Source organism: Vicugna pacos, chromosome 11 (genome assembly GCF_048564905.1).
Source record: "Vicugna pacos chromosome 11, VicPac4, whole genome shotgun sequence".
NCBI lineage: Eukaryota > Metazoa > Chordata > Mammalia > Artiodactyla > Camelidae > Vicugna > Vicugna pacos.
The window spans coordinates 71,094,066-71,121,447 of NC_132997.1; the positions used below are offsets into that span (position 1 = coordinate 71,094,066).

At 51.7% G+C, this 27,382-nt stretch overlaps 3 protein-coding genes across 5 annotated transcripts in view; all 3 read left to right on the forward strand.

Annotated features, from left to right (window-relative positions):
- EXOC6 (exocyst complex component 6) overlaps positions 1 to 2,176 on the forward strand; it is a 181,479-nt gene extending 179,303 nt beyond the window's left edge. For both annotated transcript variants that reach the window (XM_072971615.1, XM_072971616.1), the window contains exon 22: positions 918 to 2,176. In XM_072971615.1, the coding sequence (XP_072827716.1) occupies positions 918 to 1,050 (133 nt within the window). In that variant the 3' untranslated portion in view covers positions 1,051 to 2,176. The remainder of the gene's footprint in view (positions 1 to 917) is intronic.
- A 1,589-nt stretch (positions 2,177 to 3,765) lies between these two features.
- On the forward strand, positions 3,766 to 11,641 carry CYP26C1 (cytochrome P450 family 26 subfamily C member 1). Its single transcript, XM_031682402.2, has 6 exons — positions 3,766 to 4,071; positions 4,597 to 4,821; positions 5,283 to 5,558; positions 6,915 to 7,070; positions 9,024 to 9,353; positions 11,264 to 11,641. Exons 1-6 carry the CDS (start codon positions 3,868 to 3,870, stop codon positions 11,639 to 11,641), a joined length of 1,569 nt encoding a protein of 522 aa, XP_031538262.1. The 5' UTR covers positions 3,766 to 3,867.
- A 4,324-nt stretch (positions 11,642 to 15,965) lies between these two features.
- Positions 15,966 to 19,983, forward strand: CYP26A1 (cytochrome P450 family 26 subfamily A member 1). 2 transcript variants are annotated; one of them, XM_072972339.1, is made up of 7 exons: positions 15,966 to 16,314; positions 16,780 to 17,004; positions 17,258 to 17,548; positions 17,628 to 17,786; positions 18,270 to 18,404; positions 18,976 to 19,128; positions 19,454 to 19,983. In XM_072972339.1, exons 2-7 carry the CDS (start codon positions 16,798 to 16,800, stop codon positions 19,793 to 19,795), a joined length of 1,287 nt encoding a protein of 428 aa, XP_072828440.1. In that variant the 5' UTR covers positions 15,966 to 16,314; positions 16,780 to 16,797; the 3' UTR covers positions 19,796 to 19,983. The 2 variants fall into 2 exon arrangements, with proteins under 2 accessions (XP_072828440.1, XP_006211096.1); XM_006211034.4 differs by lacking the exon at positions 15,966 to 16,314 and adding an exon at positions 16,360 to 16,603.
- Positions 19,984 to 27,382: the final 7,399 nt, after the last annotated feature.

Consider the following 27,382-nt stretch of genomic DNA (forward strand, 5'->3'; position numbering starts at 1 on the left):
TATGAACAAAAGAATTTTCCTATTGTATCTTCAATAGCAGGCTTAATTGGCTATGGAAATATGCTTACTAAAGATAAGTGAGGGTCGGAACTATTTTTTAAAAATACTGTAACACAGGAAAGAAGGCATTTTGTAAAACATGGCTAGGGATTGGAATGTTTGCCACCAGTGCTGTCTAAATCCTACCGTGATGGACTTGGAATCTTTACAGGTAGAGAAGTATGTGTTTTGAAAAAATAATATTATAAAAACTGAAATAATAGAATATTTACTGATATGCGTTCTCCAATTTAAAATAACACCAGTGTAGGTGTTACTTTTCCCTCTCATAATGTGGCAGATTTTCTTTTCACTCTATCATATTTCAAGTATCACTATTAAATTTTTCAAGTTTTGAATTAAAAGTGTATATTATTTTCCCAGCAGTTCAAAATATGTGGTGTATTTGATTTGAGAGGACACAAGGAGCTGTTTTAAATAAATGTAAACTTGTTTTGCAATGGCATGAAACACCACTGAGGCAAAAAAAAAAAATGGCTGCTTTTGATTTTCTAATGTTATTTTTCCTTTCACCTTGTCTTGCTATGAATGTAATTTGCAGAGTCCATAGAGGGTATGTATTTTAGCATACTTTATGAAATGATGTTAGAAAATAGTATGATATAAGCAAACTTATTATGCTTTAGATTTACATACTAATGCAAAAACACCACTTCATATAGAATGCAAAATAAAGCTGCTAATTTTTTGTGTAGTTGCTATCTCTGTAATATTATTAGTAATACCTATTTTCTTTGAACTATATTTTTCAAGCATAGGATTAGTGTGAGATAATCCAGAGCATGCCAAGATATTTTATTTGTGACGGCATAGGAAATTACTTTTACTAAAGCTTCTTCTTTCACATATATTCCTAGGATGAAGGATACTAGCAAAAAGAACAATATATTTGCTCAGTTCAGAAAGAATGATCGAGACAAACAGAAGCTGATAGAGACAGTCGTGAAACAGCTGAGAAGTTTGGTGAATGGTATGTCCCAGCACACATAGACTTCACATCGCTTGTACTCAGTGACAACAAATCTGAGACTCAGCATTGATACCTAACAAACACTGGTCATAATACACAAACTTGTTTGCGTAATTCGAAAATACAATAGAGAAAAGACAATGATGAGAGCTTAAACAAGAAACAATTATAAATATGATTTGTATGGATTTTTAAATAATTGAATACTATTTTATATATGGAAAATGTGACTTTTTTCACTTTTAGGGTAATATATAATCAGGTCAAAAATTGTATATGAAACTGATTGTAAATACATTAGAAAAACTTATGCCTCTACATATAAGTATTTCTTTTCTATTTGAACTTGAATAATTTGTGTGTGTGTGTGTGTTTTCCCCCAGTATCTGGCTTTGGAATGCAATCATGTCTGATTTGGGAGCATTTCACTGTTGTTTTCCAACTTTTAACTTTAATTTTCACCTCAGTATGATTTAAGTAGACTAAATTTTCTAATTTTGCTGATTCTGAGGGAGGAAAAGGACGAATCTTTAAAGGTCCCTGAAATCAAACTTCATTTAATCCGATAAGAATGTGAATTATTTGTTTTACTTGGGTGGTTTAATTTAATCTGAATATGAAGAAAAGGTGTTTAGATTTTTTTTAAGACGCAGTGTTTCTGTTCAGCAGGGTTATTATTTCTAACTATATTATCTGTAGCTGGATCCCATTGATCTGGTTTGGCTTGGTTCAAGTTAGAAGGATAGGAAGTAAGTGGGACTAACCACTTCAGGTGCAGCTCACGCTAGGATAGATGTGTTCCTACACACACAAGTTACCACAAAGGTCAGGTTACTTTCTTCAAAGAGGAGATCTCAGTATGGTATCCTCTCTGTGGAAACAAGCCAAACCAAATGAACTCTGGAAAACCTAAAACGAATGTACATCTTATTCTGTGTAAATTACTGTGGTCCAGATGGTAATATCAGTCTGATCCTTACTTTCTCTTCATTGTATTTATACTGAATAATCCTTTTTGCATTTTCAGGATTTATGCCTGTAAGAAACTTATTATTTTACTCTGTAAAATAAGTGTAAAGAATTCTGTGTACATTTCTTGATTTTGTGATGAAATATTAAAAAGGTTGAGCAAGTTGCTGAAAATTCGTTGCTACATCTATTTAGAGCTTCCTGATTTAAAACAACTGCTTCCTTCAGAAAGGCTATTTATTATTCGCTAGCTCTTACAACTGAGAGTGTCACCAAAACAAAATGAGCATTTATTTTCTTGACTATCTCTTTTCCTTAAAGTAGTTTATAACATTAAAAAAATTACATGGAAAACATGGTAATTCCAGGCACAATACAGTCTGGAAGTTACGAGGGAAGCGGTGAACAGCTCGTTCTCTTTAAGGACTGAAATGTGGTGTCCCTGGCGTGCCTTACCCAGCCCTCCAGGGCACGCGGGACGTCTTCCCGGCTTGGGCTGAGGCGTCCTCCTAATTCGGAGAGACGCCGGCTCTGCACTGCTTGGAGCAGACCACTGCGAGTCCGCAGCGGTGATGGTCTTGTGGCGATCACTTTACTCTTCTCAGGAAAACAAGCACCCTGCACGCACGCGCGCGCGCACGCACGCAAACACACACACACGCACACGCACACCCCAGTTGCGCTGGGACGTGCAAGTCTTGAGGCATTTGGAGCCCCATAAAAAAGACCGAGAAGCAACCGTGTAGATTGATGGGGTGGGAAGGATACGAAGGGGTCTTTGAGACCCGAAAGGCACCCGGGGATATCTGCTCCTCGTGGGCATAGAGTGTCTCTTTGAAGCTTTGTGCAGCAATGACACTACCATCTTTTGAAGGATTCTGGAAGTGATAGATCAGAGACCTTGGGCGGTTGGGGGATGTCGAACCCGGCCATCCTTAGGTGCTTGCGATGTCAAGGCAGTCATCGAAAACCGCAATTTCCCTGAAAGTTCACTGGAGAACCCCCAGTGCTTTAGCCTTGGTGTGCCAGGAGTGGAAAGGGCACCTGGAAGCTCGAAGGTGAGGATCCCACAGAGAGCCCGAGTTAGCTCCGCGCACTCGGTTCGTCCACCCGCCGAGCCCCCTCTGGGAGCCGGGAGGTTCTTGGCGCGAAACTGCAGACCCCGCCCGAGGATCTGAGCGGGGCTCAGCCCCCGGCTCAGCCGTCGCGCCGCAGAGCCTGCCATTCCCGACTCCTACTCCTGGGAGAGCGCGCCGCTGCCCACCGCCTCCAATCATTACTTTGAATAGAGCGCTTTAAATACAAACAGGCGCGTCACGTTGTGTGAATCGGAATCAATCTGTAGGGAGGGAGCCAATATCTATATAAATGTGGTCTGGGTGGGCTGAGAAGGGTTAAAAGGCTGGAGGAGAGAGAGGTGGGCGGGGGTCTACAGCCCCGGTGAGCACAGCCCTGGTTGGCAACCTCGGTGAGTTGCTCCTCATTTTGCCCTCCCTCACTGCTTCTATTAAAGGAGTGCTGACCCGGGGAGGAGGTGGGAGGTGCCCGGCGCGAGCGGTCCCAAGGCAGTCGGCACCCCCGTGAGGGGCTTGCATTTTGGCACGGGAGCCTTCAGACTCCGGGAATAGTTCTGAGCGCTGAGCTCGCGGGTCTCAATGAAGGCACGTCTGCTAAGGGCGCGTGGTCACTGCCGCCCTCCACTGCCTGTCTGCTTTTAGAGTGAAGTCTCTGTCCGAGTTTGTAAATCTCGGTTTTGGTCCCCAAGCCCCAGGCCCTTTCCGGACAGAACGGGTGAGCACTGCGCTCTGCCGGCGCCCCAGCTCCTGCGCCCCCTGCGCTCTGAGCGGCCTGGCCTCCGCAGGCTGGCCATGTTCCCCTGGGGGTTGAGCTGCTTGTCGGTGCTGGGGGCGGCGGGCACCGCTCTCCTGTGCGCCGGCCTGCTACTTAGCCTGGCCCAGCACCTCTGGACCCTCCGCTGGACGTTGAGCCGGGACCGAGCTTCTGCCCTGCCCCTGCCCAAAGGCTCCATGGGCTGGCCCTTCTTCGGGGAAACGCTGCACTGGTTAGTTCAGGTGAGCAGTCTGTTGTTCCCACACCCCAGTATGGCCTCTTCTTCCCTGACCCCCACTGGCTCTCAATGTTCCCAGGGTTCGTAACCAGTCGCTTCCTGCAGCCCAGGATCCCAGGGAGCATACACAGCCCCCACCTTTGCCCAGCTGTTCCCGCGAAGGGACTGTATGCCACCAGAGTTCTCCCCATCGCAACTTAAGTCCCAACGCAATGCGGGGGTGAACAGAGAGGTTCTAGAACTGTGTGGCCTGCCACCATAGAATCAGGAGTCGGGGGCGCGTTTCATCCTTGAGACTTTTGGCCCTCACGTCCCCATTCTGAGCCTCAGTTTCCTCATCTCACCAGTGGGAACAGGAGCCTGTACATTCTCTTAAGGTAGTCGCGAGGCCCATTTGAGATTATTTTGTAAAGAGTAAGACGCCAGTCTGGAGTAGGTGGTGGTTATCAAGGGTCATTTGGAAGGCCTGGGCTAGATCCGCAGCCGAGGCCCTAGGGCCCCGGCCCTCTTTGCTCCGCCTTGTTCGCAGGGCTCGCGGTTCCACAGCTCCCGCCGGGAGCGCTACGGGACAGTGTTCAAGACGCACCTGCTGGGCAGGCCGGTGATCCGTGTGAGCGGCGCCGAGAACGTGCGCACAATCCTGTTGGGCGAGCACCGTCTTGTGCGCAGCCAGTGGCCGCAGAGCGCGCACATCCTACTGGGCTCGCACACACTGCTCGGCGCGGTTGGCGAGCCGCACCGGCAGCGGCGGAAGGTGAGCCCCAAACGGAAAGGCCGTCGGGAGATCAGATCCGCGGTTCCCGGGTACCTGCTGTGGTCTAGGCCAGGGCTAGGTATTAGGGGGTACACTGTGAACCTGGCCAGGACCCCTAGCAAGGTGGTGGCATTGGGCCAGTACCTTAACATTATCTGGCTTCGGTTTATAAGGCGAGCACTGGGACTTAAAGTTCCTTTCATCTCCGATCCTCCGTGATTCTGATACCAAAAGCGCTGGAAACTCAAACTGGGAGAGGGTTAGCGATGACTTCTTGGAGAAGGTGGCCCCTGTAACCTGGATGAATGGGAGGGGCTGTGTACCTCAGAGAAGAACTAGAGGGAATGGCAAGAGCAAAAGCCGACACATTTGGGTCCGGGTCGCGTAGAAGAAGGGACCGAAATTGGCCTTCTAGTTCCTCTGGAGTCCCGGAGCAGGCTGACTCAGCGCGCTCCCCACAGATCCTGGCACGAGTGTTTAGCCGCGCGGCTCTGGAGCGCTACGTGCCTCGCCTGCAGGGGGCGCTGCGGCAGGAAGTGCGCTGCTGGTGCGCAGCCCGCGGGCCGGTTGCTGTCTACGAGGCCGCCAAAGCGCTCACCTTTCGCATGGCCGCGCGCATCCTACTGGGGCTACGGCTAGATGAGGCCCAGTGCTCGGAGCTGGCCCGCACCTTTGAGCAGTTCGTGGAGAACCTCTTCTCGCTGCCACTAGATGTACCCTTCAGCGGTCTGCGCAAGGTATTGCCGACCCCGCCCCAGACCTTCCCTTTGGGGCTCCCTTGGCGTGCCCCAGGCATCACCTCTGCTGGGAGACGGAGGCTTGGCCCAGTGTGGGGAGGCGGCGGCGTGGAGTGGCGGTGGGCGCCGGGGCTAGCCTCTGTCCTGAATCGCTGTGTGACCCGAGGTGGGCCACACACCTCTGGATCACGCCTGACGGGATGAGCTCCAGCCCCAGCCGCCGCGGGCTTTCCGACTTTGGGTCTCGGTGGCGGGCGCCCAGCCAGTCGTCCCAGCCCCTCCTCAGAGCGGCGCCTCCCGGCCCGGCCTCCAGCGCCTCTTTGGAAGACCGACGGCTGCGGAACGGATGGGAGCTCTAGGGCCGCAGACACGCCCCCGGCCCAGCCCGGCGCCAGCTCGGGTCGGAGAGGGGTGGGTGCCGGCTGCCCGCCCGCGGCCCCAGGCCCGCTAGTTTCCGGATCAGAGAACCACGGCTTCTTCAAACTTTAGAGCGACGATCTGGCGCAGAGAGCAACTGAACCGGGGCTTCTTACTGTGCCGATGCCCTGGCTTTCAGTCACCTGAATGAAAATAATAGTTATGTACAAAAGAACATGCTGATCCATGGGCTGATCGCCTTGGTAACATTTTCTGATTTAATCCTCTCGGCCTACAAAGTATTACTATTCTCATTTTATTGATGAAGAAACTGAAGCTCAGAAAGATTAATGACTTGTCCAAGATCACACAGCTAGTAGGGGCAGAGGAAGGATTTGAACTGATCTCCCCTGACTATAAAACCCAAGTGCTCAAAATGCTTCCTCCAGCAGATGCTTTTGCTGTGCTTGCTCCCTGAGCTCTGGAGGGACACCCCAGCCCTCTCGCCAACCCCTTAGAGAGGGTAATTCCCGTAGTGTTCTTTAAGCCAGCGGGTTCCTGGGTGCATCATGGTGTCCCTTCCTCTCTGCACTGGTGCCCACTGCTCCTGCCTGAGCCTCATGCAGGGAAAGGACAATGGGCTGAATCCCTGGCTGGGCTGTGTGCCAGGAAGGAACACTGACAGCTGTGTGACTCTGGCCAATTGCTTGACCTCTCTGAGCTTCAGCATCCTCCCCTTAGGAGGACAGTAACTGTTTGCCTTGCCCTCCAAGGGGGCTTGTGATAATTAAGAAAGAATGGTGTGTGGGGAGAGTGGAGAAATTCCTGAGCATTTATCGTGTCTCTTCTATGTGCCAGGCATGGATCTCAGCTGGGAAACTGTTAACACCAGGATCTCAGCAGAGCCAGAGAAGCCCCGGGAAGATTTTGGGGGGTCAGTGCCCAGGGCTGGCCCCCTCATCCTTCCTGCCCCACCTCCCTTCTCTCCCTGCACATCAGGGCATCCGGGCACGGGACCAGCTGCATCGGCACCTGGAGGAGGCCATTGCAGAGAAGCTTCACGAAGACAAGGCTGTAGAGCCAGGCGATGCCCTGGGCATGATCATCTACAGCACTAGGGAGCTGGGCCAGGAGCTCTCCGTGCAGGAGCTGAAGGTAGGTGGTGGGAGATTTCTCCTCTGCCCCTCTTGCATTTCTAGCAGGTCTCTGCACACATGCTGCATCCCTGGAGCATGGAGCAAAGCCCAGAGGCACTCAGAGTGAGGGGGAAAAGGAGACCTGGGTTCCAGGCACAGCTCAGCTGCACCCACTACCTCTGTGGCCCTGGGCCAGTGGCTGTCCCTCGTAGTAAGAGTATTGAAAGCATGAATTCTAGGCCTTTACAGGTTCTGGCCCCAAACAGATTCCACTCCCCCTCCCCTTCCCCACCCTCCCTGCCCCCCCTTCCCTCTCCTTCCTCCTCCCTACCCTTCCTTCCCTCTCCTCCCTCCCTACTTCCCTCTCCTCCTTCCTCCCCTTCTCTGTCACTCCATACCTTTGCCTCTGCTGTCCCCCTGCCTGTGAAGCTCTCTTCACCCCTTTTCCCGACAAACCCTAAGGGCTCAGCATCATATTCCACAGCCTCCTTGAAACTTCCGTTTTCCTCCCCCAATCTACACTCCTTCCATGAGCTATCTTGGCACCTGGCACCTCTCTGTCTGTTTCGCCACTGCAGAATCTAATGGATAATTAGAACCCCTTCCCATGTAGACCAACATGCAATGGAGGTAAGGAGGGAGGCTCTGGAATGGCCCCCGGACCCACCTGCTTGAGAACCTAAAAAGGAGTGGAGAGGTTGGGGGGCAGAAGGGAGTTAGAAATGGAAACACCTCAGTCCTTCCATAAGTAACTCCCATCCTTTCTCTGGGCCTTGATTTCCCACTTTCTGCCAGCCGGCTACTGAAGGGTGGGGCTCAGCCTTAGTTTCTTCTCGGAGATTGGGACTAATAAACTCTTTCCTGACTCCCGGGTGCTTGTGAAGTCTGAAAGAGTCAAGGGGGTTAGAAGTAGATGAGCGGGGGGTGCATGAGTCCTGGGGGAGCCGGTGGATAAGAATAGTTCTGAGAAGGGAAGTGGTGTGGAAAGGAGTAGATGGTCCCTCTGCCTTGGCAGGCCTGGGGAGGGAGTGATAATACTCTCCAGGTTCTCAGGAAGGGACCCACTGACCAGAAAATTTCAGTCCTGGCTGGTCAAGGAGGACCTTGGGGCTCTAAGGTTTTCACCTGGCTCTCCATCTTCTCCAGGGCAGGCAGTTAACCTTGGGTCAGGTCATTCATTCCACAAATACTGTCTACTTATTTGGTGCCAGTTTCCATGCTGGGACTGGGGATACAGTGGTGAGCAAAACACTGCTGGTGCTGGAGAGGAGGGGGACACATTGATTCTATGATCACATCAATCAGTGTGTAAACACAAACTGGGTGCTGCCAGGAAGGAAGATACCACACAGGAGTTGGGAGAGTGGAGGCAGAGTAAGGGTTGGGGCCTGGATGGTGAAGCCACCAGGCCCCTCTGTCCTTCCGGCTGGGCAAACCAGGAAGAAGTTTAATCACTCACTGGGACCACCACTAAGCGGGAGAAGGAAACCATGCTTTGGTGAGAGGCTGGCGCTATTGCAGGTGTCTTAAACAATTCCGCTGCAGTCACTGCCCGGCTGGGGTTGCAGGCAGTACTGCATGGTTCAGACAGAGCACTGGACTCCCGAGCCCCCGACTACTGGGACTGCTGACCGTAGGGACCTTTAGACCTTCTTCTAGCCTCAGTTTCCAACCCTTAAAACGGCCAGTAATTGTGCCTCACTGAGTGAGAATCGAATGAGTTAATACACTTAAAGCGCCAAGAACAGTACACACAAAAAGTTTCTGGCATTATCTTTGGGAACCTCCCAAGGCAACTGGATAGATGCTGCTTTTGCTTATTGCTATCTGTGGCTTCCTCAAGCGGCGGACTTGGAATTCAGTCGACCCCAGGACCCGCACAGGCAGCCGCCCCGGGAGCGCATCTCTGCGCTCCGGCCTGTGAGCAGCTGTGAAAGTGGGCACCCTGAGCCTCAGCCTGGCTGTCTTGCAGGAATCAGCTGTGGAGCTGCTCTTCGCCGCCTTCTTCACAACGGCCAGTGCCAGCACGTCCCTCGTCCTGCTGCTTCTGCAGCACCCGGCGGCTATCGCCAAGATCCAGCAGGAGCTGGATGCGCAGGGGCTGGGGCAAGCGTGCGGCTGCGCGGCGGGGGCCACGGGGGGCGGCGCAGGGCCCCGGCCCGACTGCGGCTGCGAGCCAGACCTCAGCCTGGCGGCGCTGGGCCGCCTGCGCTACGTCGGCTGCGTGGTCAAGGAGGTGCTGCGCCTCCTGCCGCCCGTGTCCGGGGGCTACCGCACCGCCCTGCGCACCTTCGAGCTCAACGTAAGTGCGCCGCCGGCCCCGCCCCTGCCGCCTGCCGGAGAAGGGCGGGGAGGGGGAGGGAGGGGTTAGGACTGTGCGGTCTCCTCGGGGGCCTCCGCTTTTCCGCCTGTAAAGTGGGCTGAGCCTTGTTCCATTTCCCGGGAACCACGGTTTGAGGGTGAAAAGTCTGGTGCCTGGAGAGCCGGCAAGGTTAGAGACCCAGCACACTTAAGCTTTTGGCAGTGGTCCGGGTGGGTCAACTCAATTAGAGCCGAGTTTTAGAACAAAAACATCCTTTTCTCCACACAGCAACCCCCTCTCAGCCAGTGAGTCTAGGTAGGGCCCCCCATCATGTCCCGTACCCCATCTTTCTGACTCCTTCACAAAATCAAGGAACCGATCATTTTTACCTTTCCAGGGCCCCAGCTGAGGCCGGATTCCAGGGAAGCGGGGTCACATCTCTGGGAGATGACCTTGGACAATTCCCTTCTCAGTCTGGGCCTCAGTTTACTCCCTGGAAGGAAGCTACTTTGGTCCTTTCCAGCTCTGACACTCCAGGTTGGGCCGGGCGGTTCTGCGCATTGACAGCATCTGGGAGTGGAGCCCTAGCGCTGCCAAACCGAGGGTGTTTGCCTGAATGGCTCTCACTGCTTCCCCTCTACCCCCACTCAGGCTCTGGGCAGCACCAGGCAGAGTGGTCACCTCCTTCCCTGACCTTTAAACAGCAAACATCACTAGCGCGTTGCATACCAGGGTTTGATCGTATCGAAGGGACTGGGATTCTGCCCTTGAGACGCTGTCATAGAGACAAAGGGGGCCAGGGCCAGCAACTTCATTGCAAACTGTGGTATGAAGAGGGTGATCTCTAGTGCAGAATGACACAAAAACATTTTGGGAGCTGGCATTTGAACTGGAGCAGTGAAGGGTTAGGGGGGGACAGCACACCACTAAGAGGGGACAGCCCAGACAAAGGTAGGAGGATTAGTGAGATGTTCAGAAGTGTCTTGGATGGTGAATGTTGAAATTTAGAAGTCATTGCACAGGTGCAGGGGTGCCAGACCTTAGGGAGACTGAGGGAGTAGAGCACTGGTCCAGCAGAGTGACTAGAGGCAGGGGTCTTAACCATCCTCCAGTTTCTAGATGGGAAAACAGAGGCCTAGAGAGGAGAGGGAAAGCTCCTTGGTGATTCCAAGACCTTCTGTCTGCCTGTGTCTACCCAGACAGCATGGAGCCTGTTCAGGCGAGGGAAGAAGGATAGTCGGGGTTGGAAGACTTGTCAAAAGAGGAATAGTTGAAAAGTTAGAGGTGAGCAAAGGGAACATGAAAGCTCCTTTCCGACATTTTAAAGACTCCCCAGTTTAATTCTCATGTGTACCTTCTTAGATTGTGGCTACCCGACCTGAACATTATTGTACAGCTGATGGGTAGCGAGGACAGAGAGGCGGTTTTCAGTTCAGTGCAAAGAAGAGCTGTATAATTGAGATGACCATAGAGGAACTGTCATTTGCACTGTTCTGACCCAGGCAGCTGGTTGGTGCAGGACTAGAATTTAGTTCTCCTGCTATAATGTAAGAAGAAAAAGGAAAGAGAAAAACAAAACATGGAGACATAAAAATAACGGAACACATTTACTGACCACTAATATATATGCCAGACCCGTTATTTGAATCCTCACAACAAAATGGGCGTTTTTGTCCTCTTTATCAATTAAGAAACTGAGGCTCACAGAGATTGAGTATTTAGCCCAAGGTTTCACAGCTCACCAGAGAAGGAGCTGAGATGGGGATGCAGAGCGATCTCCTAGCTTCCGGGTTACACCTGCGTCCCTGTGGGTTTTCGGAAGCCTGTTTGATGTACCAGCGGTGCAAGATAGGTTCGGGCTGGGTTTCCGAGTGCCTCGTGGTTAAGCGGGTCTCTTCAACTCCACGCAGGGCTACCAGATCCCCAAGGGCTGGAATGTGATGTACAGCATCCGGGACACGCATGAGACGGCCGCGGTTTACCGCAGTCCGCCCGAAGGCTTCGACCCCGAGCGCTTCGGCTCTGCGGGCGAGGATGCGCGGGGCGCCGCCGGCCGCTTCCATTATATCCCGTTCGGCGGCGGTGCGCGCAGCTGTCTCGGCCAGGAGCTGGCGCAGACAGTGCTCCAGCTGCTCGCGGTGGAGCTGGTGCGCACGGCGCGCTGGGAACTGGCCACGCCTGCCTTTCCCGCCATGCAGACCGTGCCCATCGTGCACCCGGTGGACGGGCTGCGGCTCTTTTTCTACCCTCTTGAGCCTTCGGCCGCGCACGATGCGCGACGCCTCTGAGCCGCTGCGCTGCGGGACCTGACTGGTCCAGTGGCAGCGGCACGCTCGCGGCTCCGCCCATCTGCCGTTCTCCAGTGCCGGGTCGGGCGCTGTCTCTTTCAACAAACCGCCATCGAATGCGGCTCTGTGCCGGACTCTGAGGAGGAGGATGAGGAGGAGGAGCGTGAGCCACCGCCACCGCACTGGAGAAGTGCCCAGGCCGGCGGGAAGGTGCCGCCTGCACTTCGCACCCTGAGGGAGGAAAGATCGTGGGCCAAGATTCTTAGGCCCTTCCCAGGATCTCAGGAATGGAGGGAAGAGATCTCCACTAGGAGCCAAGCCCGGGAAGGTGCATGGGTTACGGGGCCCTGGGGAGGATTGCTAGGGAAGGATCGGGGAGTGCCAGAGATCTGGCGAACGAGATAGGACCTGCAACCCTTGCGAGGAAGCGGCTAGGCCGGGGGCGCATCCCTGGGCTGGCTTTGGGCCATAGGAAGACACACCGTGAAGTTGCCCAATGGAAGGCCCTTAGGCAGCTTGCCTCCGCTTGGTGCGCCCCGGCCACTCCTCCGGTCTCGGCGGAAACCCAGAACTGCCGCTTCCAGGACTCTAAACAGGCTCAACACCGCATTCTGTTGGCGATTTCTTAAAAGAAAAATTCCTAGTTCAAGAACGCATTTAATCTTTACATTGATACAAGGGAGCCTAGGCACGTGGAAAGGGCTCGAAGGTTGGATTATTTTCCTGGGAGGTTGAGACATAATCAGAGAGGCTTGGAATATTTGTACCCAAAACGGGAAGGCCAAGAAGTAAAGTTTGCTGGCAGTGGTTCAGTGAGGAGGCTACAGCTTAGCTGGGCAGCTGCTCCCTGGTGGAAAAGTGGGGTGGCAGGTGGGGGAGACTTGGGAAAGATGCTCCCAGAAGTACCCACTCTGCATATACCCAGAGAGGGGCGAGGATCCTGGGCAGCCTGGGGCCCAGACTGCTGGAACTTCTCTCTTGAGTACAGCCCCAGGGAACTGGGCTAGGAATTAGCTCCAAGATAGCTGGCTGCAGGGACATTCTGGTTTATTGCCGCAACCTCCTATTACACAGTAGAAACTGAGAGGAAAGATTGGCCTGAGGAGCCAGCAGTGAGTTCCTGGACTGCTCAGCCAGTGCTCTCCACCCCATCACTCCCCTGCTACAGCCTCTGGGCCTGTGGCCACCGCCTAGGTCTCCGCCCTTTTATCGGTTCACAGTAATCCCTAGGTTGGCTGAAGGATTCTCTCTGGACCTTTTCAACACAGAATTTCCCCACAGTGTTTAAATCTAAACCAAGAGCCTCCAGTGTCATTATTCCTAACAGCCTACTGTAACCTGCCACCCACCTTCTGACAGGCCAGGGGCAAACTGGACATGGTGGGTGAGCCAGGGAAATTGCCGCCAAGGCCTGAGCTGACCCTTTAGTGAACCAGAAGGAAGCTCGTGCCCTCCTGACCTTATGCTTAAGGTGGATCCTGGGGCCAGAAGGATAAGGGGAAGCAGCAGGCGCAGGCAGGGTGGGGAGCTCAAGAGCGCAGCGGGCCCTTCCGAGCTCGGCTGACACCGCCATAACCCCCATCCAGGGCAATTCATCACCCACTGCTGACCACAGGCCCTGGCGCCAGGCCATGGGCTCCACAGGCGCCACAGAGGAGCCAGCAAAAGTGGCGGGTCTGGGGCCTGCCCTCAGGGTGCTCTTGACAACATCTTGGCCTGAGGCGCTCCACCAGGCTGAGGTGGTGGGAGGACCAGAGCTGGGGTTGATTCTGATTTGGGGACAGATATAGGGAGGGAGCGCTCAGAAGCCCAGACTTAGCTGGTTCCAAGAGACCTGGTTTACCTGCTGTGGGGTCTGGACTAACTATAAGCTTCAGTTTTACCCTAATTTCCCATTGACGTATCATCCTCAGTAACGTCAAGGAATATCCGAGCTCTTGCTTGGTAGCTGTTGATTCTTTGAGGAAGAAGCAGATGTGGTTTTTGCCCTCCTGGATTTGGTATGTTCACAAAGGAGATAGACAGTAAATGAAGGAGCAAACAAAAGAGCAAGAATATGTCTAATGGCGATAGTGCTGTCGAGAAAATAAAACAGACCCGTGATGCAGAGTGCCTGGCGGCTCAGCTGGGCAGGTGGGGGTCTGGGAAGGCTTCCCTGAGGTCACATTTGACTTTGGAAGGAACCAGCCAGTGGTGACCTGAGAGAGAGGAGCCGCAAGCAGACAAAATGGGAGGTATAGAATCCTGAGATGGGAATGAGTGCTCAAGACGGGGAGAAGGGCTGAAGGGAGAAAAATGGAGGAGGGGTGCTTCAGCTGCCGGGGCTCCCCAGACCCCAGTCGGGTCCCCTCCGCCAGCAAGAAACTCCTCCCCACCCCCCCCAGCCCTTAGCAACAGGCTGTTTTGTAAACATCTTGGAAACATTTTGTTTTCCAGTGAACCAACCCCTCTCCCCACCCAACGCCACCCAAGAAAGCTTGGCAAAGTTTCTAGATCAAAGTTCTTATTGGGCTCGTAATTTATTGACCCCTGCTACCCTGCTTCAAGATATTCTTTAATGATTTTCGCTATCCTATTTAATCCTTTCCTGCCGGATGCCCCCGCGAGTCCCAATGGGCAGAGAGATTAAAACATACCCCACCCCCATCCCCCGTGGCAGTTTCCAGCATGCAGGCTCTGCTCATCTTGTGACCCGGCGCGGGCTGAACTTGGCGAGATGGCCCTGCAGAGTTCACTCGGATGTCACGGTCCGGCCTGCAGGGGTCACAGGCGGGTCAGGCCCGAGGATTGGGACCGGGCCCCAGGTCACGCCCCCGCACGCCAGCTTTGCTCACCGGCCAGAGGCAGTGTCTAGAAAGGGGCGGGATCGGGATTTCTGAGAATTACCTCTCTCGCGCCTTGCCCTCGTTCCTGCCGCTGCCCCGAAGACGTCTGTCACAGTTTACAGACATCAATTCATTAGAAAAAAAATGACAGTAGGAGAGTCCCTTCCCTAGAGTCTCTGAAACGCCAAGTAGGACTGAGGGGAATAGCCAACTCTCCGAAACACGCCCTGGGGCGACCCGGGTTTGGAGCGTTGCGGGAACTGTGCGGTCCCTGCCACTCTGCAGACACTTTCTGAACCGCCAGGTTTGGGGACCACCGCGGGAGCTCTCAGGATCAAAGCGTTTTCCATCTACCAGAGACGCTTTCCAAGGCGTGCGGCGTGCTCCTGTGAGAGCTGGTCTTCCGTTTTAAACGTACATCATTGTTTCGTTTTCCGAGTGCGTTCAGCGCTCAAACCAAGGGAGTGTGAGGCCCTGGACTGGTCCGAGGCGGCTCGGACCCACTCCCACTGGCTCCGCCAGGTGGGAAGCAGGGAGAGCACGTGTGCTTCCTACAGCTTCTGAGCTTCAGGCATTGGCTGCGGGAGTAGCCGATTGTATATAGTTGGACAAAGGCCAGAAGACCCACTTCCCGGTACAGATTCCCTCAACTCCCCCATTAGTGGCCAGCAGAGGCCTGTGTTTACGACCTAGCATCTCTCTCACCTGGGTAGCTTTCTGCCGGGTGGGAGTGGGAGAGCGGAGAGTGGTTTCAGTGCCGGGAGTCCAAGTCACCCTGGTAACGCAGCCTAGCGTGCCGGGAGCTGGGAAGAGTATTTTCAACGTGAAGCCTCTTTTGGAAACTCACAACTACCCTGAGGTGCACAGAGATCAAGAATGATCATCTTCATATTAAAGAAGAGGAAACAGGCGCAGAGATGTGCGGCGGCTTGCCCAAGGTCATTCAAGTAGAGAAGTGGGGCTCAGAGCCCAGATTCCCAGATTCCCGGGCTTTCCTTCCTGTGTCTCGGACTCCTTACCCTGTCAGGGCTAAGTACCCTCTTCCCCTCTGCGTGTCTGGGGCTGCCAGTCCCAGGGTCCTTGGAATCCGGCCGACTGTGGCTGGATCACTGAGGGCTGGTTGCCTCCAAGCCGCAGACGAATGGACCCTGAGGTCCCCCGCTGGGGCGTCAGAGTTGGGGTTCAGACTTGCACGGGGTTGCACCTGGAGTCCTGAGGATCTGGAGGCTCTCTTGTATCCTTAAGTGGGACCTTCCAAGACTTCATGAGTGCGGGCCTCCTTGAGGGTACTGGGGAGCTGGGAATCTATAGTCAGCCGATCTTGACTCCTCCCTCCCCCGATTCTCGCTTGGGTCCTGGTCCAGGGCTCTTCTGTGGGATCTTTGGAAATTTGGCCCTGCGTTCTGGACCCTTAGTTTCCCCATCTATGGGACTAGGCAGCTTGGTGATCCCTGAACGCACTTCCCTTTGCTTCCCCAGCAGGTGGAAGGGCGCCCACCCGGAGCCTGCAAATAGAGAGCCAGTTCAGGCAGCTCTGGGCTGGGACTGCCCGTCGGACCTGGAGGGAGGGTTTCCAAAAAGACCGCCAGGAAGCCCAGGGCTTGGAGTTCCCGCCCCTCGAAGCCCGGGTTGGACTCTGCCGCCGTCCCCACACACTTTGTATGGGGGAAGCAAGCTGCTTCTAGCCCCGCACCCCAGGAGGCGCGCTTGGAGGGAAGCCGCCACCGCGCCGCCTCTGCCTCGGCGCGGAACAAACGGTTAAAGATTTTGGGCAGCGCCGCGCGGGGGGAGGAGCCAGGGGCCCAATCCGCAATTAAAGATGAACTTTGGGTGAACTAATTGTCTAAGGTAACGTGGGCAGCAACCTGGGCCGCCTATAAAGCGGTTGCGCGGCGGGGCTCGGAGCGCTGGCGGCGGCGGCAGGTGGCGCGGGAGGTCGCGACGCGCCATGGGTCTTCCGGCACTGCTGGCCAGTGCGCTCTGCACATTCGTGCTACCGCTGCTGCTCTTCCTGGCCGCGATCAAGCTCTGGGACCTGTACTGCGTGAGCAGCCGGGACCGCAGCTGCACCCTCCCTTTGCCCCCTGGAACTATGGGCTTCCCCTTTTTTGGGGAAACACTGCAGATGGTGCTACAGGTAAGGGAGTTTGGGATGGGACAGGACGATTCTCCGTAGCCCTAGTGGCTTCCACTGAAGCCGGGGTGGGCGCCCCCGGGAGGGAGGTAACAGCGGCTAGGATCGGGCTAGCCAGAGGCGCGGCGCTCCCCGGCGCCCCCTCACGCCCGCCTCTCTCCTCCGCTTTCTTCTCGCAGCGAAGGAAGTTCCTGCAGATGAAGCGCAGGAAATACGGATTCATCTACAAGACGCATCTGTTCGGGCGGCCCACTGTGCGGGTGATGGGTGCCGATAACGTGCGGCGCATCTTGCTTGGGGAGCACAGGCTGGTGTCCGTCCATTGGCCCGCGTCGGTGCGCACCATTCTGGGCTCCGGCTGCCTCTCCAACCTGCACGACTCCTCGCACAAGCAGCGCAAGAAGGTGAGGGCGGGGTGGCGGCGCCTGGACAGGAAGGAAGGGGGACCCCATTCGCCGGAGGAGTTTAGGCAGATAGGTGCTGGGGGAGCGCCAGCTGCATAAGGCGGCGGCTGGGACCCTTTTAAATTCAGTGTAGCTTTCCCAGCTGGGAAATGCCTTGGGTCTGGCGGGGTTGGGGATGTCTGGAAGGGGACCCCAGAAGGCGACAGAGGCGGATGGAGCCCGATTTTAACACTCTCCCCTCCTCGGAGTTCAGGTGATCATGCGGGCCTTCAGCCGCGAGGCGCTCCAGTGCTATGTGCCGGTGATCACCGAGGAAGTGAGCAATTGCTTGGAGCAGTGGCTGAGCTGCGGCGAGCGTGGCCTCCTAGTCTACCCCCAAGTGAAACGCCTCATGTTCCGCATCGCCATGCGCATTCTGCTGGGCTGCGAGCCTCGGCTGGCGAGCGGCGGGGAAGCCGAGCAGCAGTTGGTGGAGGCCTTCGAGGAAATGACCCGCAATCTCTTCTCGTTGCCCATCGACGTGCCCTTCAGCGGGTTGTACCGGGTAAGAGCGGCACGTAGGGTGCAGAGCCAGGGAAGTGGGGTCCGTGCTTCTGCTCACAATCTTGCGCCTCTGGGATCAGGGCCTGAAGGCGCGGAACCTCATCCATGCGCGCATCGAGGAGAATATTCGCGCCAAGATCTGCGGGCTGCGGGCGGCCGAGGCAGGCGGGGGCTGCAAGGATGCACTGCAGCTGTTGATTGAGCACTCGTGGGAGAGGGGAGAGAGGCTGGACATGCAGGTGAGTGGCAGCTTCAGGAGAGGCACTGCGGAGTTTGATCCCCTGGCTTTCCAAGAGCAGTTTCTGTGATCCCCAAAGTGCCCCCCCTGGGGCCCAGCTTCCCAGTGTGGGAAGCCCGCCCAGACCCCAGGGATGGGACCCAGAGGTTGAGACATCGGGTCGGCAGAGCTGTGGAAGAGGCTGCGTCCCCTAACCCTTCCAGGTTTTAAAGGGAAGGTTGGAATTTGCAAAATGTAAATAATGTTGGGTGGTTTTTAATATAACCAAGGCTTTAATTCGAGAGTTCCTGGGAGAGTGGGATCTTACTGTCCTTCCTGCTCTAGTTGAACTAAAGGGTCTTAGCATTCTGTTTAAATAGATTTTCTGTCAGCAAACTTTTAATCCTTCTCATCTTCCCTCCAGAACCCTCAGTTCTATTCTGAGTAATTGCTCTGTAAAGTTGCATGCAAACTTGTCAAAATGTTCGTCTTAATTCACTCTCAGGCACTAAAGCAATCTTCAACGGAGCTCCTCTTTGGAGGACACGAAACCACGGCCAGTGCGGCCACATCTCTGATCACTTACCTAGGGCTCTACCCACATGTCCTCCAGAAAGTGCGGGAGGAGCTGAAGAGTAAGGTAGGGGACTGTGGGTGGGGTGGGGAGGGGGGCTCTCTTAGCTTAAACTTTGCTGCTCTCTAGCTAATTTCCCAGTAAGTGTGCTGCCTTCCTTGAATATATGGGAAATGCTAGGCCAAGGGGTGGGTAAAGAGAATTAGCTTTGTGAATAAAAAGGAATCTTGATCTGTGAGCCCACTCGGGCAGGGTTCAACTTGGTATTTCTGCCTCCACTTTTGGCAGAACCTTGGAGACTTTCAGATAGCTTCCACCTTCTTGGATTTGTGTGTCCAAGGGCATGAATGGGGAACTCCTGGGTGGCTGCGGTGGCAGCAAGGTTGGTGGTGATTGAGGGAGGGGGATAAACTTGGTGGTTTTAACTGGTGAGCAGCATTCTCTGGGAATTGTAAATAGTGGATTTGGGCCCAGGGGTGGAGGCAAATGGTCACTAGCTGCTCACTGTTTCCCCCTCACACTCTCCCATCATGGGGCCCTCTGGGTCTAGCCGCCACTTAAGCCCTGTTTACATCTGCTGGGCTGACTTTATTGGAGCACAAAGTAACTGTTCACCTCTGTATGACTGTTTTGATAGGGTTTACTTTGTAAGGGCAATCAAGACAACAAGTTGGACATGGAAATTTTGGAACAGCTTAAATACATTGGGTGTGTTATTAAAGAGACCCTTCGACTGAATCCCCCAGTTCCAGGAGGGTTTCGGGTTGCCCTTAAGACTTTTGAATTAAATGTAAGTGAAAAGTGCTCTTCCTAACCACCCCCGCGCCCCCCATCCCCCGCCATGTTGTGTGTTGTGGTTTTAAATCTCCCTTTGCTTCCCTGTGCTTTGACTTAAATTTCTTAGGCTTTTGATGACATTGTCTTGCCCCATGTGAAAACATGTTTCAGCATCCTGAATGTCTGTCTGTCTGTCTCTTTCTCTCTCACACCTCCAGTCTCCACCCCCAGTCTCACTTTCATTCAACTCATAACTTCTCCAAGGATATCAGTGAGAGAATTTTCTTGTTGAAAGTTGAGTTCCAGTTTGTCAGCCCTTGGGATCTCATTTTTTGCAGGGATACCAGATTCCCAAGGGCTGGAATGTTATCTACAGTATCTGCGATACTCACGATGTTGCGGATATCTTCACCAACAAGGAGGAATTTAATCCTGACCGCTTTCTGCTGCCTCACCCAGAAGATGCATCCAGGTTTAGCTTCATTCCATTTGGAGGCGGCCTCAGGAGCTGTGTAGGGAAAGAGTTTGCAAAAATTCTTCTCAAAATATTTACAGTGGAGCTGGCCAGGCATTGTGACTGGCGGCTTCTAAATGGACCTCCTACAATGAAAACGAGTCCCACCGTGTACCCTGTGGACGATCTCCCAGCAAGGTTCACCCGTTTCCAGGGGGAAATCTGATGGCAAGTGCGCCCAGACCTCGGACTTATTTGAAGTGTACATGAGTTTTTACATAGTGTTGTGTTGATTTTATTATATTTAATTTCTAAATGTATATTATAATATTTATGTGTCTCTTCTACAGTACCACAGTCTTTAAATATTAAAATAATCTGGATAGTTTCCAAATAAAGTAAAATCTGAAGGTGCTTGTCTTGCACTTAATATTCTTGTGGGGGAAAGTCACTGGTTTTATTTTTGTGTATTTAACGAGATTTCTAAATGTCTACATGTATGGCTTCATTTGTCATCTGTGCATATCTACTTTCTGTGGGGAGAAACTTTAGCTGTTTTTTTCTCTTAACAGTTGTTAGAAAATGTGTGTGTGTGTGTGTGTGTGTGTGTGTGTGTGTCAGTTAGTCCAAAGGTAATTTTGTAAATTTTTCTATGGTAATTTAGATTCTCTATTTAGAAAATGGATCAAAGTTAATTAAAAAATGTACCGTAGGGGTTTGCTTTACTTTAGGGAAAGATGAATTTGAAAAGATAACACCTTGTGGGGGGAAGGTATAGCTCTGTGGTAGAGTGCATGCCTAGCATGCACAAAGTCCTGGGTTCAATCCCCAGTACCTCCATTAAAAATAAACAAACAAACAAACAAACCTAATTAACTCCTCCTCCATTTAAAAAACATTTAAAAAACCAATTTTTAAAAAAGATAACACTTTGAGAATATCAGTGTCTAATATAACACCTTCAGCCATAAACTTAGTATGTTCAATAAACATAATAAATCCAGGTTGTCACATGGTGCCGGAACTGTTTTCTGAAGTTAAAGTTTTAAATAAGACAAAGCCAGTCCCTCAGCTTATGGACAGTTATTGACTAAAAGGAGATCCCAAGTCACTGATGTGTTTCCTTTACTCTGAAGTTGCATATAAAAACAGTATTGGAAAAGGCCAATCTCTGGTTGAGATAAGCGAATCCAGATTTTCTGTATTGAAAATAAGGCAGGAGGAGTAGATTTAGCAAACTGACAGATAAAGTTTTTATCTATGCCAGGCAATAGGGTGTGAGCCTGACATGACTGATAAAATGGCCCAGTCATGACCCTGTGAACCTTGGCTAACCTCCGCGAAAGTGCGGTTTTGTCACATTTCTGACCCTGGCATAGCCGTGTTCTGAACTGAAGGCCAGGCGCTCCATCCAGAAAGGTTAGCCCGGTGACTTGCTTATGCAAGCACATTTTCAGTTTTGAAATGGCCCAATCTGCTTACTGAACCTCTGATGGCTGGTAGGTCTTGGACTTTAAAATTTTCATTACAATTTTAGAATTTGGCAAGGGAATACTGCAGAAAAACCGGGTGGTCTCAACAGGTGTTTGAAAAGGCTTCTGACTACAATGAGAGCTACGTGTTCTACCTGACTTATGTCTTCCAGGTAGAACTTGGATTGTAACTTATGGTTGGAATCCTCTGATTTTTTAAAGGGGTGTTTACATAATAATTTATAATACCTTATAATAACCTTATGATGCCTTTTTTTTAAATGAGAAATTACAGGCTTATTTTTTTTCAGCCAAAGCTTTAGTGTGCTGTGGATTGCAAAGCCGACCCCTCCCCCAAAATTCGCCACGGATGGTTCCAGCCAGGAGCACACAAGCCGGAGGACATTATTTCAGATCATTTATACAAGGTCAGTTTTTAAGGGTTTCAATACTTTGCGTTTTGCCAGAGAACAGTCAGCGTTTCAAAACGCCATCTTCCATGACTTGGTGACCACGTGCCTTTATGAACATAACGCAGGATGAAATTTGAGCCATTTTAGCAGATAATTCAATTTTTTAAATCCATCTTTATTTTTTATCTGAAGAGCTTTGAGGAAAGTGCCTCTGGCTTGCACTTCCCAGGGCTACATTTAGCCCATTTAGACTCATCGATTACAGAGGAGTGCAGAATTTATCTCAAAAATACGTTAAAAACGCGATCTTCGATAATGCGCTTGGTGCTGAGTGAAGGCAGTTTAGATGTGTGTGCGCGTGAGGCAGAATTGACGTTTGTGGGCTGCCGTGTGGACTGAAATGGGCCTGGGTCACTTCCATCTGGGTCATGGATGCTTTACGGCACAGGCACCGCTGGGTCAGTGTCCACACCTCACCCAGTGGAGAGGTGTTTCTAGATTTAGACTTGGCCAGAATTGTGGAAGGGGAGATCACTGTGAGAAATGACTCTTTGGGGCTCCCAGGGGCTTGGCATGGTGATGGGAGAGTGCTGTGCTTGCCAAGGCCTTGGGCTGGTCTCCTTGCCAAGCTGGTCAAGTTGGTGCCCTCTGCCTCCCCATCCCTGCCTGCCTGCCGTCCCCTCTCCAGTTGGGGGGGGTGTGGTACCACCAAGGGCAGACCTTGTCAGGACTGGCATGTGAAGGCCTCCAGCTGGGTCTGTAAAGTACCAGCATTCAGAGGAATTGTAGCCTTCACCCAGCTCCGCCCCAGGAGGCCCAGAGAACACTGTGATTTGCCTGGGGCCACTCAGAGAGTGGCAGAACCAGGAAAGGCCTCCTGCTATTTTTTTTCCCTTTCATTTCCTTTCCTTTCCTTTTTTTTTTTTTTTTTTAAAAACAGCTAATAACACCTGCCTGATTTCTCTCCAACTTTCTGTTGCCAAGCAGCAAGGTCCAGGAGTCTCCACCTCCTAACTTCCCTTCATGCCTCCTGCCACCACTCCCCCGCCCAGTGACAGTCCAGATCAACTCCCTTGCAGACAACTGGGGAAACGGGGAGCAGTGACAGGAAGTGGCTGCTCCCCCTGAACCCTCATCTCCTGCAAGGCTTCAGGGTGCTTTTCCAACCTTGCCATCCCCCAGAGGTCCACAAGGGGGCGGACCTCTCCCTTCTATGCCAAGCTCAGCACCCAGTGGTTTCCCCACCAGTGTCCATGAAATCCAGTGTCCATGAAGTCCAGTGTCCATAAAATCCAGTGTCCATGGCCTCTGGCCTAGGGCCTGCTTTTACCCAAGACAGTGAGACACTGCAGTCACCCAGGGCTAAGCAAGGACTCAACCTCAGGCCTGGTCATGTCTGCCTGGCCCCTCTGGAAGGGTCACCCTTGGCTGGGTTGATCTGGACCATCTTTGAGTTTCTGAAGTAGCCACCACCTGCTGCATCTCTGAGGTTGGCTGGCTCTAGTTTCCAGCACTGCCCATGTACTGCCCATGTTGCTCTTACTATCCCTGGAAAATGGCCCACAGTTTTCAGAAAGTGGGGAGCACTATTTTCGAAGGACATGGGCATACTAGTTGGTGTTCAGATGACCTTCACCAGATCTGGAATCTATCCCACAAAAGCACTGTACAAGGAACTAAGAACGTCTAGGGAGGTGGTGGTGGCCCCACCTTCAAACAGTTAAAGGGCTGCTGTAGTAAATACGAGTTCAGACCTGTTCCGAAGGACAGAGCATGCACTTAGGAGGGCGAGCTAGACAGAAGGAAATAGTGCCATATAAGAAAAACATTTTGAGACAACTAGAGCCCTTTGGTGACAACACAGGCCGCCTTGTGAGACAGCAAGCTCCCTGTCAACGGAGGCGTCCAAACTCAAGCTGGACCACCAAGCTGCCATAAGGGTTCTGCCATGGAGGGAGAGCTTGGGTTTAATGACTCCCAGGTTCCCTTCCAAAATTCAAGACCTGTGATTTGGTGTTAATTCCATTGCTCAGATACCTACTTTACTTTGAAATGCAGATTAACTCCGATCTAGGAAGATAGGACATCCTGACACCCTCCTCCGGGGCATTCAGCAGTCTTTGGTGATCATTCTATCAAAGCTCCAAGCCAGATGTGGAGATGGGACCCAGGGGCCTGACATGTGTCCTCACAGGGACACTGAAACCCCTGTATTGATTGCTGGGAATTTCTGTCCTGCTCTGTGACCTGGTGCTTCCAGCTCCTTGTCCGGCGCCTGCTCCCACATCCTCTAGGCCTCTCTCAGCTGTGCTGAGCTGACCAGGCACTTGACCTGGCTTCTGGGGTAATACTCTGAGACCTTCCCCAGTGCTCCCTGGCCTCCACGACGCCCCGTGCTGACACTGGACTCTGCCCTGTTGTCCTTTCTCTCCGCCTCCTCAAAAGTTACTCACAGGCAGGGGCTATGTCTCATCTTTGGAATCTTGTAAATTCAGCCCATTCTCTTGTACCTCCCCAGCCTCGCCCAGAACACATTCACATGAGAGGTGTTCCTTGGGAGGGAAAATTTCTTGGGGCCAATCAACACCATTCACCTTATGTCTCTCCAGCTTCGTGGTGCCATGTTTTTCTTTGAAAAGTGAAACTTTCATCCTTGGAAAATCTCAGTGGCCGCAAGCTTACACGGCTGTGGTTTAACAGCATGTCACATTCCTGAAACCAATGCTCCACGGGTATTTGGCCAAACAAGCTTTCCTTCTTTTGAAGTAGAGTCAACTCAAGTTAGAACCCTGAGACAGGGTGGAAACTTAGCCCTGGATTACGTGGTGGGTTTTCTGGGTGAAAGTTATCATGTTGCAATATTCATAACCATGCACCACCGCACAGAAGCTGACCCACACCATCTAATTTCTCACCACTGCCAAACCCCTCCCTGGTCCATCAAGGGGTCAGAAATCTACTCACTCATTTCTGACCATAGATGTTTCAAGAATTTTATCTGAAGCCACTAACAGGTTCATTTAATTCAAATGCTTTGTGAGATGACACAGAAGTACTTTGCTTACAATAGATATTTGACTAAACACATTGATTTATTAAGTACAGCTGTACCATCCAACATAACAGTGCTTTACTGAATAAGAGAGGAGAGGATTTGGTATTTTGAAATAAGAACTTTTTTTAATATCAATCAGTCACAGATTTTCGAGCTGGAACGAAGATTATGGATGGATCATCCAACCCACTCAGTTTACAGCCGAGGCTGTAAAAAAATTTAAAGTCTCAACTGAGAATCAGGACTGGCAGTCCAGTGTCCATACTGGAGGATCAGTCCTCACTGAAAAAAAACTATATTGTTTATTTATATACATGTCATGAATAAAGGGCAGGTGAGCAGATTATTTGAGACCAAATTGCTTACAGTTTCTTGCCCTCACTGTGCCGTGGGGACCTGGAGTTGTGTGGCCACCAAGGATTTGACACGAAACCCGGCAGAAGGTGTAGACTGCTGGCATTTCTGGTGGGGCTGGGGGCTGGGTCTGCATGTTGGTAGAACTGGACCCTCAGACATTTTGAGTTTCTTCCGCTGAACAGCAGAAAATCATTTCTGTTATAGGTTAAATTTATCCTCTTCCCTGAAATAAAAGGGTTGAAGTTCTAACCTTCAATACATCAGAATGTGACTGTATTAGGCAGTGGGGTCCTTACAGAAGTAATCAAGTTAAGGTGAGTGGGCCCTCATCCAATATGACTGCAGTCCTTATGAAAAGGGGAAATTTGGACCCAGGGATAGATGCACACAGAGGGAAGATGCTGTGGAGATAAGCATAGAGAACACCATATGAAGATGGAGGACCGAAGCCATGTATCTACAATCTAAGGGATGCTTGAGATTCCTGACAAATCTCCAGAAGCCAGGAAGAGTCAAAGAGAGATTCCCCTACAGCTTTCAAAGGGAGCCCACACCATGACTTCAGACTTCTCGGTAAGAACTGTGAGACTTCATTTCCAGCTTCGAGATCAGCCTGCCTCCAGAATTGAGACAGTCCATTTTGGTTGCTCTGAACTGCCCAGGTTGTGGTACTCTTTTCAATGGCAGCCCTCGGAAACTAATGCCATTTCCAAAGGCAAGAAGCCTTATTTGTGAGAAACAGCAGTTCTCAATGTTAGCGTGCATCAGAAACCCCCGGAGGGCTTGCTGAAATACAGATTACTGGGCTCCACCCCAGAGTTTCTGGATTTGATCCAAGAATTTGCATTTCTAGCTAGTTTTCAGGAGATGTTGATACTGCTGATCCCAGGACCACACTTTGAGAACCACTGACAAAAAGTTTCTGATCTCTAAGTCAAGGATCACAGAGGGGCCAGCAGGTAATTTAACAAGTGGTATAGCCAGGGAGAGAGACAGCTGGAGGCGGTGGGTGGTGGATGTGCCCTAGAGGGGCTGGTGCTGCTCAGCCTGGTTTATTTTTGACCCATAGGAATGAAAGACCTTCTAATTTGGGGGGAAGTGCTGGAAATCCAGATTTGCATAGGGCTGTCCTGATATTTAGATGTTGGTCACTAATTCATATTAAGAAAAATTGTGCAGGCAAAATAAAATTTGCTTGTGGCCCCAATGGCTGCCAATTTGCAACATCTTGGGTCTTTGATCCTTGAGAAGTTTACAGAGTACTTGCTTGAGAATGGCTCAGCTGTGTGGTCTGTCTCAGAGTCTCTCAGAAAGTTGCAGTTAAGGTGTTGGCTGGGGCTGTGCCACCTGAAGGCTTGGCTGATGCTGGAAAAGCCCCTTCCAAGTTGGCTCCCTTACATGGCTGCTGGCAAGAGGTCTCCGTAGCTTGTCATGCGAATCTCTGTAGGACGGCTTGGGTACCCTCACAGCATGGCAGCTGGCTTCACCCGTGGGCAGGTAATCTAAAACAGCAGCAAGACAGAAGCTTTAGTATTTTTCATGACCTGGCTTTGGGAGTCACACTCCACTTCCACAATATCCTACTGTTACACAGTTTAGCCCTATCCAGGGTGGAGAGAGCCACGAAGATGTGAAGACAAGGAGGTGAGAGGTATTGGGGGCCATCTTAGACACTGGCTAACATATTCAGATTTTGAGTGGGTGGGGAGACTCTTTTCCTGCCCTCCTTAGTGGCATTTTCATCTTTCTGGGCAGTCCTTAATTTCCAGTATTTTCATTGTGACCCATCCCCTATGGGAACTTAACAGCTGTCATCAGAAAAAAATCTATTATAGGATTTCTCGGCTGGGCGGAGTCTGAGGGGTCATCTGTGCCAAGGTTGCAAGTTGGAGGCTCTTGGGTAGAGCCTATGAGTGGGCATTTAAGCGTTTCTGTTTGCCAAAATCTCCAACCAGCTCACTTTGTTCATTTATATTACTTCTAAGTTATCTGGCTGTATCAAACTGTCCTGTTTTTTGTTACTCAGGACTTCCAGTGCAAAAACTGAGACAGTCCTGGGGAAAGTCAGATGGCTGGTCACCCTAATCAACCACATTACTTGAAAAATGAAGAAAATTCAGTTCAGACAGCAGATGTGAATTGATTAGGCCCTTACAATTCAAAGTATGGCCCACGGAGCAGCGGCATCTGTGTCACCTGGTTGCTGATTATAGAGCAGCAAAGTATCAGGCCCCATCCCGACTTGCTGAGTCAATCCGCAGTTTAACAGAGTCCCGGGTCAATCTCGGGCACAGTGTGGTCTAGGACTCTGAACAGGAGAGCAACCTGAACTTGGGCCCTCTGAGGATTTGGTTTTGCTATCCACGTGGGTAAAATAGACCTAACAATGACCCACCTGTGCTGTGGTAATCCGACCTTGACATGCGCATCTTTTTTTTTGTTCCTGCCTCCCCGATTCCCCAAAATGAAAGTCGTCTAAAATTTCATTGTTGGAAGGAAACTAAAGTTCCCAATTC